Source organism: Aplysia californica, unplaced genomic scaffold (assembly GCF_000002075.1).
Source record: "Aplysia californica isolate F4 #8 unplaced genomic scaffold, AplCal3.0 scaffold00049, whole genome shotgun sequence".
NCBI lineage: Eukaryota > Metazoa > Mollusca > Gastropoda > Aplysiida > Aplysiidae > Aplysia > Aplysia californica.
Genome location: NW_004797319.1, coordinates 1,162,656 through 1,177,439, shown reverse-complemented (window position 1 = coordinate 1,177,439; position 14,784 = coordinate 1,162,656). Strand labels below are relative to the sequence as shown.

General features: G+C 39.9%; 1 protein-coding gene across 1 annotated transcript in view; it reads right to left on the bottom strand.

The window, feature by feature from the left end:
• The window catches only part of LOC101845151 (protein virilizer homolog), a 66,315-nt gene that overhangs the window by 18,674 nt on the left and 32,857 nt on the right, over positions 1-14,784 (bottom strand). Inside the window, exons 18-27 of the mRNA XM_005092598.3 lie at positions 14,279-14,393; positions 13,578-13,745; positions 11,708-11,851; positions 9,202-9,408; positions 8,541-8,623; positions 7,751-7,984; positions 6,123-6,218; positions 3,706-3,778; positions 1,852-1,988; positions 85-284 (exon numbers count right to left, since the gene is read on the bottom strand). Of these exons, the coding sequence (XP_005092655.1) occupies positions 85-284; positions 1,852-1,988; positions 3,706-3,778; positions 6,123-6,218; positions 7,751-7,984; positions 8,541-8,623; positions 9,202-9,408; positions 11,708-11,851; positions 13,578-13,745; positions 14,279-14,393 (1,457 nt within the window). The remainder of the gene's footprint in view (positions 1-84; positions 285-1,851; positions 1,989-3,705; positions 3,779-6,122; positions 6,219-7,750; positions 7,985-8,540; positions 8,624-9,201; positions 9,409-11,707; positions 11,852-13,577; positions 13,746-14,278; positions 14,394-14,784) is intronic.

Sequence of the window (14,784 nt, the reverse complement as noted above, 5' to 3'; positions counted from 1 at the left end):
AATATTTGGTCAAACACCGTAATTTTTCAACTGACCACAATTGTTACTTTGAATTACAAAGTATACGGCTGCTGCTGCACTCACTTGGTAATTCTCAGGGCCGAAGGTGCGGCCAGGTCGGCGATCTGCCAACACACACGGCGCATCAGGTGCTGCAACGGCTGGCAGCCAGTCCCAGACAGTGTGTCCAGCACAGCAAACAGCTCGGCTGTTGCTGCCTGCAGGTGGACGCTCCACAACTTTCGTGACACCACTGCTGCTTCCACCTCTTCCTCACTTAATGCCTAAAAATCAGAAAAAAGAACTATTATACGCCACCTGCTATTCGCATGATTTGTTTCTCAACCACAAATTTTTTATGGCTATTTAACAAAACCAGGGAGAGCAAAAACCCTGGGTCAAATAGACATTAAGTCATCAGTCTTGAAAACGCAAATTCCAAAAAGAACAATCCTACACCAACAAGTTGCATGAATACATTTTCATTTTCCAACCAACAATTTTTTGGACTCAAGAACAAAGGCCATACAGAAAAACAGAAGTGTGGAAAAGACAAAATCCACTGACACAGTTGTCTCATCAGCCTTCCCTGAGCCACTTATTGGACAACATCATACTGTTATACAAAACTCATACCATGTCACAGCCTGTCTGAAAAACCTGAGAAATTATTGGGACAGCTTTGTGAGAGTTCCTTTGGTGACAAAAATGTATTTCTTTGTCATGAACCATTTCAGTATTTGGGCACTGATCCATGCGAGAAAATAATCTCACAAATACGTTGTGTGCCAGTTGGTAATCAACGAGGTCATGGAGCACAAGAGAGAATTTCATCAATCCAGTAACAAACTCTTATACAGCCCAAGCATTTCTGGAGTTGAAGAGAAAACATTAGTCTACTGATTAACTCATATGCTGCCCAAGAGTTATGCAAGCTATAGGGAAAATAGAAATCTCCCAATCAACTCTCTTCTGACAGCCCATTTTTTGTTTTAGTAAGCATTTTATGGAACTTGCAACACAATAAGGTCATATAACTGCTGAAGAATAGACGTGTTACAAGAGAGTAACATACACAAAAAAGGAGGAGAGAAAAGAACAAATAGATGTTCGATAGGAAACCCATTTCTAAGTATCTATCATGCAAGTCTTACAAAAGAGGCTCTAAAGTAAAGCAATGAAGAGTATACAACTTTAAAAAAAGAGCTCCAAAGACGTCTCATTTGACAAAGTAACAATGAGATACTGGACAGACTGTGCAAAGCTTGGGAATAAAAAGACAATAATCATCATCATAAATTCCTGCTTTAGCACAAGACAAAGGGTTCATCTCTGATGGAAGATTTTGATCAATCAAAAGGACAAAAATATAAATTTGCAGTTTCCAAGGACACAACAGCTCTGGAAGTCATCAAACCTTGGCAGACATTTTTTCACTAATTTTACCTCAGACACCAGGTAAACCCCACCTCCTTCAATCGTAAATATCTCAACTTGTATTCAAGTAAGACGAGCATTTTTATATTCATCAAAAGCAAGACAAATAAACAGGCTTTAAGATTATACTAAAAACTCCACAAGCCCAAAGACTGATGAGCGCCCGATGACACAAATTACTGACACTAAAAAACATTGGAGACAAAAGGTTAAGAATCAACATGGGAAAACTCATTCACACAATCAGTGGAGGGCGACAAACAGAATAAAACTCAAAGCGCCTTAACCAAGTTTAAAGCAGGAAAAGTAAAACAAACACCCCTGCATTTAAATTTCAAAAGTCCACCGACTTATTTTCAAATGGTGTCAAGCTGTTATCTTATTTTAGCTAGAAGAGCCACAAAACTACAGTACCTCTTTGGTGTGTAAAGGAAAAGGCAAGGGCAACAGCTCTGACAGCACCAGGAGACCACTCATGTAAGTGTACGGTGACTTGATTGTGTAGCGCAACAGTTCTTTTAGCATTAATGTCCACAGGCTTTTGTTGAGAGCTGGAACATACATGTAAATACACAAACATATGTCAACTTTTTTAAAACATTTTTCTAGGAAGTTTGTTTTTGTCTTAGTAAAGGTTTTACGGCATAAGGTCATATGAGCGCCAAAAGATTAGAGGTGTTAAAAGAGAGTAACAAACATAAAAAAGAAGGAGGGGAGATAAGGATGATAGATGTTTGATAGGAAAGAAGAAGCAGACAACACCAGAGCACCCGCCAACCACCCACTTAGGAAGAGTTTTACCCCATTTTCAACACAATTAGGTCATAGGAGTACCAAAGATTAGAAGTGTTATGGAAAGTGATATACAAAGAAAAGAAGGGGGAGAGTAAAGGACAATAGATGTTTGATAGGAAAGAATAAGCAAACCCCACCACAGCACACACCAACTACCCACATGTTTTATCTTTGAGTTGAAAAGAAAATAATTAACTCAAGTAGAGTAACATAATGAGCAGAACATGTAAGACACGAAAAGGAACAAGCGTTACTGAAAAGAAACATGACTGACACATGACTGTGTTCATTTATCAGCACACATCAATGTGATAACATTGATGACAGTCATTTAGTGTTCAGGAAAAGCAAGATTAAAATTAGAAAGCATTTTCATGGCATTTACAACGCAAATATACCATACAAGTGCCAAAGATCAGGTGTCACTAGAAAGCAATATAAAAGAAAAGGAGAAGAGGTATGAATGAAAGATGTTCAATAGGATAAGAAGGAGCAAACCACACCAGCGCACCAGCTAAACACCCACAAGGGAGGAGGGGGGGGGGGGCATGGACTGCACCAGCGTCTGAGGCATAGCCATCAGGATCTTTGCCATTGCACACAGAAGATGTGAACTTGATTTTCAAGTGGGAACATCTTTCATCGAGTACCTCCGTCTGTCGACAGAGATTTTGCATCACACTCAGCTTGGGATCCTCCTGACAGGAGGGGTCGAATCAGCCTGCCTCCAAAAAGATCTAAATTGTGTCAACAACGGAGTTTGTTAAAGCAATGATAGTACATAACAAGATGGGCCACTTCTCTCTTTGAGCCAATTAAAAAAGTGTCCTCAAAATTTGGTGGCGCCCTCTTCACAAAAGCGCACTCTTTGCGAACAGAGTTACCCTACTTGAGTTTTAAAAAATCAAAGTGAAACTAGCATGTTTTGGAAAAATTTCGGAAGAACGCTTTTATTTAATGGTTACGCTGACAAAAAACCTCTTCGGGAGGAAAGGGTGATGGTTTTCTTCGTTTAATTTGACTTTAGAATGAAAGGCGAGAGGTCATTAAAATTTTTAAAAACCTAAAACTACGCACTGAACGTACCCGAACTGCTGATGAACAGCAGTCGATCTGCGCACGCAAGGAGGTGCTATTCCTAATCTTCTTCTGGAAAAACGAAAAAAAGAGCTTCAAAACAGACTGCAGCGCCATCTGAAGCAAAGAGCATACTTCCTGCGGACACTTTTTTGGCTGAGTGGCCCATCTTGTTATTTACTATCTTTGGTTAAAGGAAGTATTTTACAGCCCTTGCAACACAACTAGGTCAAATATAAGTGCTGAAGATAAGAGGTGTAGCAAGAGAGTAACAAACACAAAAGAAGGAGCAAACAACACAAGAGCATCCGCCAACCACACACCAATGAGGGCATAAAACACTTTATGATAAACAATAAATAAATTGACCACCATCAAAACAATAAGTAAACTGACCGTCGTCCGTCTGTGTCGTCTGCGGCTCCTCCTGTGTTAGTGTCAACAGAGTGTCCACCACATCTTGCTGTATCTGTCACACACAGAGACCAAGTCAAAGCTGTTTGTTTAGTAAGAGTTTTACAGCACTTGCAACACAAATAGGCTATATAAGTGCCAAAGACTGGATGAATTACAAGGGAGCAACAAACACCAGAAAAAAAGGAGAAACAAGTTTTGAATTCCAGTTGGTTCACAATAAGTGTAGCTTTACTTTTAGTAAGAGTTTTACGGCACTAGCAATACAAATAGGCCATATAAGTGACGACGGTTAAAGGCGATACTAGAGAATAACATACAAACAAAAAAAAGGAAGAGAGGAGGAGGTTTAGTTTTAGTTTTAGTAAGAGTTTGCAACACAATAAGGTCATTAAAGTGCCGAAGATTAGAGGTGTCACAAGAGAGTAACAAACACAAAAAAGGAGGAGAGATAAGGACGATAGATGTTTGATAGGAAAGAAGGAGCAAACCAAACAAGAGCACCCGCCAATCACCCACAAGTTGTGGTTTATAATAAATCAGCACAGACTTGAGTTACGGTGTAAAGAGGAACATATAGACGCAATAACAGTGATTTACCGCAGCTGAAAAAAAAAGAAAGGCAGAAACAACAGGGGGAACACACAAAAAAATAGAGCATACCACTGCTGCCGTCAAACCATTTGTTAAATAGGCACCACAGTAGCGGCCACAATTCGTTAAGACTAGATCGGGACAATAGAAAACACTGAATAGAAGTAGAAGGAGCAGACCCAATCAAAACATTCACTAACCACCTGCTCACACAAAGACACCACTATGACAGCACTATTACAGGGCTGCCTACCTCAAAGTTCTCATTTCAGGTAAATTCAGGGTCACTTTCAGGTATTTTGGCCCCAAATCAGGTAGTACACAGACAAAGAAGGAAAAAAAAGATGATCGTTGCCCCAGTACACATAATAACAATTGAACAGGGAAATTGTTTTAATCTTAGCATCAGTTTCTTGCACCACCGCCTTATCCTGCTGCGGTAAACTGTATTGATGCAACGCTCCTACTTTGAATGAACTTTGATAACACCAACAACCGCAAGTCCCTTACTCATGCCGATCTCACATGATGCGAATGAACGCAGGTTCACTGACCGGTCACGATGACAGGCCCTGCAATCTTGTGAGGGTGTCAATTTTAAAAGCTTGTGGACTCATAGTTTCATGTGATTGACTAGTGACTTATTGTTATGTTTGTTGAATGGGAAATCAAACAACAATAATCAACCAACGGTTGAACAGAAATACAGTTACGAGTCAACAAGCGTTCAAAAATGATACCCTCATGATTTTCAGTTTGTGACTATGCCCTTTTTCCCCCCTGTGCTCTACACACCTTGACAAGGACACCACTATAACATATGTACATTACTCAGATTGGCCAGAACATCACTATTACTATATACCTGTTTCACTCACCTTGGCTAAGACAGTAATAATACCACGTGTTACCCCCTTGGCAAACACGGCATAATAACACGTGTTACCCCCTTGGCTAAGACAGCATAATACCACATGTGTTATTCACCTTGGCTATGACAAAATTACAACACATGTGTTACTCACTTTGGCTAAGACAGCATAATAACACATGTGCTATTCACCTTGCCTAAGACACCATAATAACACATATGTTATTCACCTTGGTTAATACAGCATAATAACACATGTGTTACTCACTTTGGCTAAGACAGCATAATAACACAAGAGCAGTCCACAGGAAAAATGGGAATAGTCACAAACTGACAATCGTGAGGGCATCAATTTTGAACGCTTGTTGACTCATAACTTTATATCTGTTCAACTGTTGGTTGATTTTTGTTGTTAAGATTTCCCATTCAACAAACATAATAAACCACCAATCAAACAAGTATGAAGGTAGGAGTCCACAAGCTTTTACAATTGACCCCGGTTTGTGGCTATGCCCATTTTTTCCCAAGGACTCCTCACATGAGTTACTCATCTTGGTTGAGACAGCAGTGTTACAAGTATGTCACTTGCCTCGGCTAAATCCCTCATGAACATGTGCATGTCACTCAATTTTTAATCACCTTGGCTAGGCTGCTTCAGAACACACCATCACTGCAGGATTCTAAATGCCTAACTTGTCTGTAAATTTTACTGGCAAATGAAAAAACTAAAAAAAACAAGGCAGTTACAATCATTTCAGCTGTTCAGAATCAACACTGTAGCAACTATTTGGATATGTTAATCTGGCTGAAAGTTATTTACAGAATTCATTATGAGAAGTCAGTCAGAATTCAGGGGGAAAGAACTAAAACTGCATTTTTGGAGTTCGCTGTTTAGGATCCTGCAGCGAAGACAAGTGTGTCACTCAGTACTCACCTTGGCTAGGTCAGCACTATAGAGAGAGGAGGTTGGGACAGAACAAATGACCGTGTGTAGCTCCAGCAGCACAGGGACTGAGGTCAGATCTCTGAACTGAAATAAATCCCAATTTTCTTCATTTATATTTTTCGCTTACTGTAGACAGATTATATGTCTTTTGGCGTAGCTTGAGCTAATAACAGACTATCCCTACAAAAAAATCATCCACATTTTCGCAAAAATATACAATCCAAAACTAGCACAAAGGTATCTTTTTAGATAAAAAACACTTTCATCTGTGTCCTGTTGCCAACCTATAGAGTGTCTCCAAGTGCATTATTTTTTTTATTGTAAAAAAAAAAATATGGAAATAAAAAGTGTTTTGGTATTTGCTTATAATGACAGATTGACATATTGATGGTTTGTCCAGGTTTATAAATAGCAATTTGACAGATGAAAATAACTGGCAAAATCAAGAGATGATTAAATTATTACTGGTACTGTCTGATCCTCAGCTGAAATACATGTATGTCAAAATGCAATGAACTGGTGGTTTCAAACTACTTCCATAAATTTATCCAAAGCGAATTCAAGTGGATAACCAAAAGAAGGCCTTGAAAGTGGGCTTGGTGACAATCGAACATAAATGGTGGGTGGTTGGCGGGGGCTCTGGTGTGGTTTCCTTCTTCTTTCCTATCAAACATCCATCGTCCTTATCTCCCCTACTTCTTTTTTATATTTGTTACTCTCTTGTAGCACCTCTAATCTTCTGGCACTCATATGACCTTATGCAGTTGCGAGCACAGTAATACTTCCACTAAAACAAAACGAACAAAAATGCGACAAAATTGTTAGACAAGGTCCCTGATGATCAAGTGTGGTCAGCAAGTTCAGGCTCACAATAATGTCAAGCTCAAGTCAGTGAGACAACATTTAAGTGTATGATCACTGGAGTGGGTGCGAACAAACACAATAACCAGTAACCCTAGCTCAAAAAGCAGAGCTCTGCACAATGACACCAGCAATGTCCTGTTCGTTGTCAGTATTGAAGTAATATTGTGTATTGTAAAGTCTCTCTCTCTCTCTCTTGCCCTTTTTAACTCCCAGTGGAGCACAGGTCACCAACAACATTACTCCAGCGAAGCCTGTCCTGAGCATCCTTTTCTATCTGTTTCCATGATGTCCCCGCTTTTTCAATTTCCGCTGATACCGCTCGCCTCCATGTCATCTTAGGTCTTCCCTTCTTACGCTTTCCTTGTGGTATTGTAAAGTGCTCATAAATTATTGTACCTATGTATTTTAACAAATTAATGTATGTATGCACGCCATTGTAAAACTTAAGCGCTTGGAAAGTGACACTAGTAAATCCAACTTCTTTCCTTTCCCTTTTCTGTTTCTGTCTGTCTATCTTGCTTTTTCGTAACATTAAATGATCATTATTGTGTTGATATGCCTATTTACTGGGGGTTTTTTTAAATAGATGTTGACCAAATTTCCAAACAAGGACCAGTTGGAAGTGAAATTTTTTATTTCTTTTGTTCATTTTTTTTTAAATTTAAAAGCATAAGTTTATTCATTTTATTTATTATATTTTTCATTTATCTTGTCTATTCTATCTTCCATCCCCTTATTAAAATTCCATTTACCGGATTCAGCAAAAGTGGTTCCTGCTCTGCATCACCAGACCCAACAGCCGCCTTCCCAGCAGCTGCAGCGTCGGCGTCAGCGCGACACTCGGTGGCAAAGGCCTGGATGAGCTGGCCCAGGACCACATGCACCAGGCGCAGTGTGGGCTGGATCAGGGAGAAATAGGTGCACCACTGGTCACTGGTGTACGGGACCCCTTGCTGCCACACCTTCAGCTGGGACTCACTGAATTTCTACAAAAGGGGAAATTGACATTTTTTTTAAAAGACAAAGACTTTACGATCAAATGAAAAGATAAAAGTAAACAAAAGGGGAGAACAATGAAAAAAATAAGCAACACAACAACAACCCCCCCCCCCCATTTTTTAAGGCAAAATATGTTGATCGACAAGATTAGACCAAAGTGATAATAGACATATGTGACATGGTTCTCAATATAAGCCAATCATTCTGCATCAACAATAAATATGGAAATGCGCAAAAGTTCAACTTTTAATTTTGTCCTCTCGATGAAGTGTCAATTAAAAATAGAAAAGTTATTATTAAACGTATGATGTTACTGCAGCTTCTTCTGATCTAGCGTGGCAAATCCAGGCACTGATTTCTACTCAGATGCTCTAAAAAAAAGCCCAATATCATTGGTCTTTCCTCATCATCCATCTGTCCAAATTCTTTAAGTAATTTTCCAGTGACAATGAGACATTCAAGGCCTTTATATGTTGATTCAAGAGTGTCTGAAACTGCGTTTGTCTCTAGCTTATTGCTATTATTAGCAAACATCGTGCACACCTGCAAAATGTTCATGAAGATGGGAAAGCAGTCAGCACTGTAGAGTTCCACCACAAACTGACACTTGGCTTCAACCATGCTGGCTGGAAAAGAAAATATTTGTTCATTTGAGAAGCACATCAACAAACAGGACAGTAATTCAGTGCATTGAAAGAGCAAGACAAACAGACATAAATATTAGCACATTTGAGAAAACAGAAGCACATGGACACAATAACGGTCATCCAGTGAAACCAAAAAAAAAAAAAAAAAAGGCGACAGAAACACTGGAGAGAAAGAAAAGAAGTAGGATCTACCAGTGGTGCTCTTCAACCATCAGCACACTTCAGTTCATAACAACAAAACACAATAAATATCAACACTATCATTTCATGAAGAAAACCTTGACTCAGTACATCATTCTCCAGAGTAAATATTTTAAAATATCCACTTCAACATCCATCTTGTTTAGATCATGCTGGAATCCAGCAGCAAGGAGTCTTCTCTCTCTCTCTCTCCCTCCCTCCCTCTCTCTCTCTCTCTCTCTTTCTCTCTCTCTCTCTCTTTCTCTCTCTATCACTGTCTCTCTATCACTGTCTCTCTGTCTGTCCCTCTTTCTGTCTCTCTGTCTGTCCCTCTGTCTGTCTCTGTCTGTCTCTGTCTTTCTCTCTCCCTCTCTCACATGTAGTTTCCACCCCGGCAGAGATGGAATCCAACAGCGAGGAAATAATCCTGAGCACAGTGATCAGTCCAGGAGGCACCTTCTTCACATCATCGGCAAACAGCTTCATCTGAGCAATCATAGCCGGCAGCCCGTCCAAGTCATAGCTAGTCAGGGACTTTGTGGGCAGCAACCACTCCTGCAACTGGGTCAGCTTGGTACTAGAACCTAAAATTTGAGTCAGGGGCTTCCGTTATGATTTGAGTTCAAGAAACATTTATCATTTAAGTTCAAGCATTTAAACAAAAAAATTAATTAAATAAAATACAATAAAACACAGCTTTCATTGATTTCCTAGGAAAATTCGATATTCAATGGTGCGTGCGCATGCACACACATGCACGCGCACACATATAAGCACGCGCGCGCATACACACAATTATTCATCAATATCCCACAATACACAATACCACACTAATATAGACATTCTTAGAAATATGCTATTGCTGGTCGCCACGATGCAGCACCAGTGTTTCAGCTTGAGTGCTAGTCTCTTGCTCAAGGACACACCCAAAACGCCAAGACACTGACGTAGGCTTGACATAACTGTGAGACAGCTCACACACCACAGAGCCACACAGTACTCAGTTCATTAGGCGAAAGAAAGAGAAAAGTCACAGGGACATCACTAGTAAATGTTTGGCCATTTAAAACTGACATATCAACTGCTTGGTGTAAGACTCTTCCATAGGCAAATTTGAAAAGTGGCGAATGGCGGAGTCTTACACTGAACGGCAGATATAGACATAGCTAAAGAGTTTTGCCAAGTTTGGGAGTCACTGGAATTTCACAGACAAATCGCTAACTTAGAATTACAAAGTTCTATCTGATGTTTTTGGCCGTTTGGAGTTATTAATTAGGACCATGAGGTCAGAAACAAAATGATCTACCTGATCTATCAAAATCGTAAGATTATTCGGAGTCATTATCAAGATATTCAAAGAATTGCATTCGAAAAAGCTTGACATATTGTGAAGCTCAAAATTTTTAAAGTCAAATTTCTCAAAACCAGGTACTGAGCAGATAGAAATGTGTGACAACGTGGTGGAATCAGGCGCTCATCAATTTTTGGGCATATGGGGTTATTGGTACCATTTTAAAGCCTGTTCATTTGCCTTTCTTTTGGTGAAAAAAATATCCATCTATGTTGAATAGAAGTCGAAATGTTTGAGATTGAATGAGGTCAGGGTTGCCTGGTTTCAGAGGTAAAATTAGCGAGAAAATAGGCGCTAAAATTTTGTACCTTCTTTAGCTTGAGAGTCCTTGTTAACCGAAAATCTACATTTTTTGCCTTTAATCAATGTTTTTAAGTTAAATCCACACAGAAAAGTGTTTTTCAATGGAACTGAAAGGTGTTGAGCGAAAAAAAGAAAATAAGAAAAAAAATTACGTCGGGCAAAAAAATGCCGATTTCTTTGTTTTCAATATTTTGACGAGCGTCACCATGATGCCTCACAAATGTGTAATTCTAAGGTAGCGAAATCCTTATTCACCAATATTGAAACATAAACATGGCTATTTAGTTTTGCCCAAAGAGAGAGTTGCTGGAATTTCACAAGTTAATGTTTACTTGCCAATATTGGCATATAAATGTGACTACTACTTGCTCAAGATAATCACCTGTTGTCAAGAAGAAAAGTGGCCATCTTAAACAGCTGGTCACCTTGGACAGTGTTATTACAATGTAATAAAAATGCCAGGGGAGAAGTTGGAAGTGGTTAATTATTAGTACAAGTGGTCTTAGGTGAAGGAATGACTATATTTAGTTCTGCCCAAAGAGGATATCACTGGAATTTTACAAGTAAACATTCACTCACCAACAGTGGCATCCAAATGTGATTATTTAGTTTTGCCTATAAAGGATGTCACTGGAATTATTCAGACAGTATTGGCATATAATCAAAGCTATCTAAATGTAACCCAAGTAAATGTTTATTAGTCAATATAGTCAAATAAATTCAGCCATTCGAATTTCGCAAGTAAATGTTTACTCGCCAATATTGTCATACGAGGGAAGTCATTCAAGCTTCATAGACATATCTATTCTATTCTGCCCAGGAAGGACGAAAATAGAAATAGTTGGTCTCTGCTACAGGTAGATGTTTACTTGCAAATATTGGCATATAGACCTAGCTAGACCTCCTCAAGAAGAATTTAACTCTTTATCTCCGAGGGGGGTAAACCCACTATGCCAGGGCCCTCTTTTGGTACGAAATCTAAAAAGTGACATTTACATCATTAAATTGGTCCTTAAATTAAAACAAGTGAACCTAGTTTGATAGTTCTTCATCTACTGAATGAACTGCCAATAAAAGAGACTTGCAATGGCCGAAAAGTAATTTGACGTCAAAGTCGTCGTCAAGGAATGTGCCCGAACCACTGCCAGCAGCTCACCAGCACAGCGATTCCGACCATGAGCCGCTGGGAGCAGCTTGCCGGAGATAAGGGGTTACGGATCTCAACTCACTGTCTTGGCACAAAGCCAGCATGCGAGGGGCGTAGTGCTCCAGCATGCTCGCGTTGCTGCTCGTCTTGACCAGCATCAGCAGAAGCTGCACTGTGTAGTTGGCGCTGACCGACTTTCGCAGCTGACCATCAAATACCTCCTCACCTGGGGAGAGTTAACATAGAAAAATAGGCCAGGGGAGTCAAAAACTTCTCACAGAGCAGGAAAATGCAAGAGTTTTGTTTTTAAGTTTTAGTAAAAGTTCTAGGGCGCCTGCAACACAAATAGGTCATATAAGTGCCAAAGTTTAGAGGTGTTACTAGAAAGTACCATACAAGGAAAAGAAAGAGGAGAGATAAGGACGATAGACATTTGATGGGAAAGAAGGAGCAAGCTGCACCAGAGCACCTGCCAACAACCCAGAGGAAAACAGTTTGAGTTTCAGCAGACATGTTTACTTGTTTGTTTGTGTGAGTAAAGAAGCAAATCGTCAAAATAATGAGTTTTCAGTGCTGGAAAAAAGGTCACACAGACATAATCAACAGATGGAAAGTAATGAAGTAGGACCTAACACTTACAGCCTTCCAACCAGCCACGCCCATTTACACTAAAATATGGTCATTTTGTGCTGATAAAAAGCAAAACAGTTTGTTTATTTGAGTACAGAGAAGCACATGGATACAATTAGGGTCTCTTTAATCTTGAAAAGAGCAGGAAAGACAGGTAAAGAATAGAAACATGAGCTACCAGTGGCAGCCCTTGACAACCAGAGCAATCAACAACTTCTCACAGAGCAGGAAAATCACAGACGAAACTTTTTTGGACTGTGTGTTTTTATGCCCCCATCGACACAGTTTAGATCATTTAGGCAGCAGACTTTCAACCCTGTCTGTCAGAGCCATTCCAGGCTGAAAGGGATACAATATCCCAGCAGAAAGACCGAGATAATGGATCCAAATTTTCTCCCTGCTCGGGAATCTAAATCAGGTCTCCTGACCGCTGCACCACAAACGCCAGTCCAAAAACTGTCAGTCGGTCAGTCAGTGGCGGGAAAAGACAGGCAAGAACATTTAAGGTAAAGAATAGAAATAGGAGCTGCTTGTTTTGTCATTCATAAAACTATTATTACTTTGAGCAGATTTCAGTACAGTACAAGAATACCAAGGAAAATATCCAAGTGTTGTTTTCCCCTTGGTTGCTATTCTGTGAAGAGAAGGAAAGCCTGCTTTGACAAGGAATACAAGATTAACCTTTGTCAAACTTGCAAGTCAAGGCTCATACAGAGTGACGCAACACAAGTAACAAATACTGCCCAAAGAGTTGAAAGGGAAATAGTCATTTCATTGCACAGCATTTAGAAGTCCAAGCCACAGGCAGACATAAGTGACCGCTCTTTCCACAGTAGACATATATGCTGCAGACAAACCCAGTTGATGCCCCAGTCTACAGTGTACGATACACAAACAGACTCAAAGGACACCCTTTCCCAGAGAGTATGCTGCAAAAATTGAGACGTATGATTCCACAGTGTACGATCCAGGTAAACCCACATAATGCTCCTTTCCACGACAATTTCGAGTTTATCACTCTTTCTTAGCCAACATAAGTAATTAAATACCTGCCACCCAAAGAGTTAAAAAGCAAATCAACATTTGGCAGCATTAAGCATAAGATCAAAGGGAAAAAGCCCACACATCAACTGACTGATAACAAAAACAAGAGTTTCCAGCTTACCACTCTTCTCATAGAGGGGCAACTTAAGTAACGCCTACTGCCTAAAGAATTTTAAAAAAACAAATCATCATCATTCAGCATTAAACATTAGATCAAAAGCAAAAATCCCCCAAAATCAAGGGATCAACACCAAAAACAATTACAGTATCCAGCTTACCACTCTTTTCCAAGAAAGGCAACAATGCCTCCAAATTCTTGTCCAGAGCAATGACCTTAGCTGTGATGTGCCGACCCATGAGTGGGTCTCGACTCACTGAACTGAAGGACATGGTGTGCAAACCATGCAGTGCCGTGATCACATCAGCATCATCTATGACCTTGGACCCTGATACAAAAGCACACAAGATCATTATTGTCACTTTTCTAGAGGCTAGTCCCTAGCAATAAAAAGCTCACAATCAAAAGGATATCACAGGGTAGGATGTTGTATCATTGGGAAATCAACTTTACCTCGGGTACCTTAGTCTACCAAACCGAAATGAAATACTTGTCAACAGAAAGAGAAGAAATTGAGAACACATGAATGACAGAGGAGCACTTCTAGCAGGCATCAAAACAGTACGTCCCTTGGGAGATTGAGACAGTATTGGAGCTACCTGGCACGCCAGGGGAGCTATTGTGAAAATGCTTGAGCCTTTCATGGAAGCGGATACTTGACTATAAATAATCATTCTATCTTTTCATTCCTGATTTCTGTATCCAATCTGACCTGCTCACCATATCTTACCAATCTCAGCTTGCCTGACTTTATCCTTTTAAGCTATCCATATTATCTTATCTTATCTGCCCGCCAAATTATCTATTTTGCTGAGTTCCTAACCAATAAGAGATTTTCAAAAACAAAACTTCAGGACTCACCTGAATTGTGCCAGGTCAGTAGCTGGTCCACATAGGCAAGCACTTGTAGATGATAGACCATCTCCATGCCCAGCTGCCTGGAGGGGACCTCTTCTCCCGACTCTTCAGTATCTTCCTGTGGTTTGGTTGAGACAGGCGTAGGAGTATGGTGCTCATTAACATCCATTCCCCTTAACTTTTTCCACAGCAAAAAATCGGTAAATGAACCCAATTACTCCTTTGGGAGAGGTGTATTTACATAAATGCATTTGAAGGAAACGCATTCATGATGCTCGCACATATAAACACACTTTATGTCTGCACTTGAAATCATGTGTTTCAGCCTTCCCACAGAAAGTCCACCTTTCGCTACTGGACGAAGAAAAGGAAGAATATACTGTGTCATTTTAAGGTAAAAAATGTGCTAAAACCATTTGCAGGACAAGAGACAGAAACTGTCCTGAGTTAAGTGAAAAATATTAGCATGAAAGTAAAGGAAGGATAGTCCAGAAGTAGAACCTACCAGC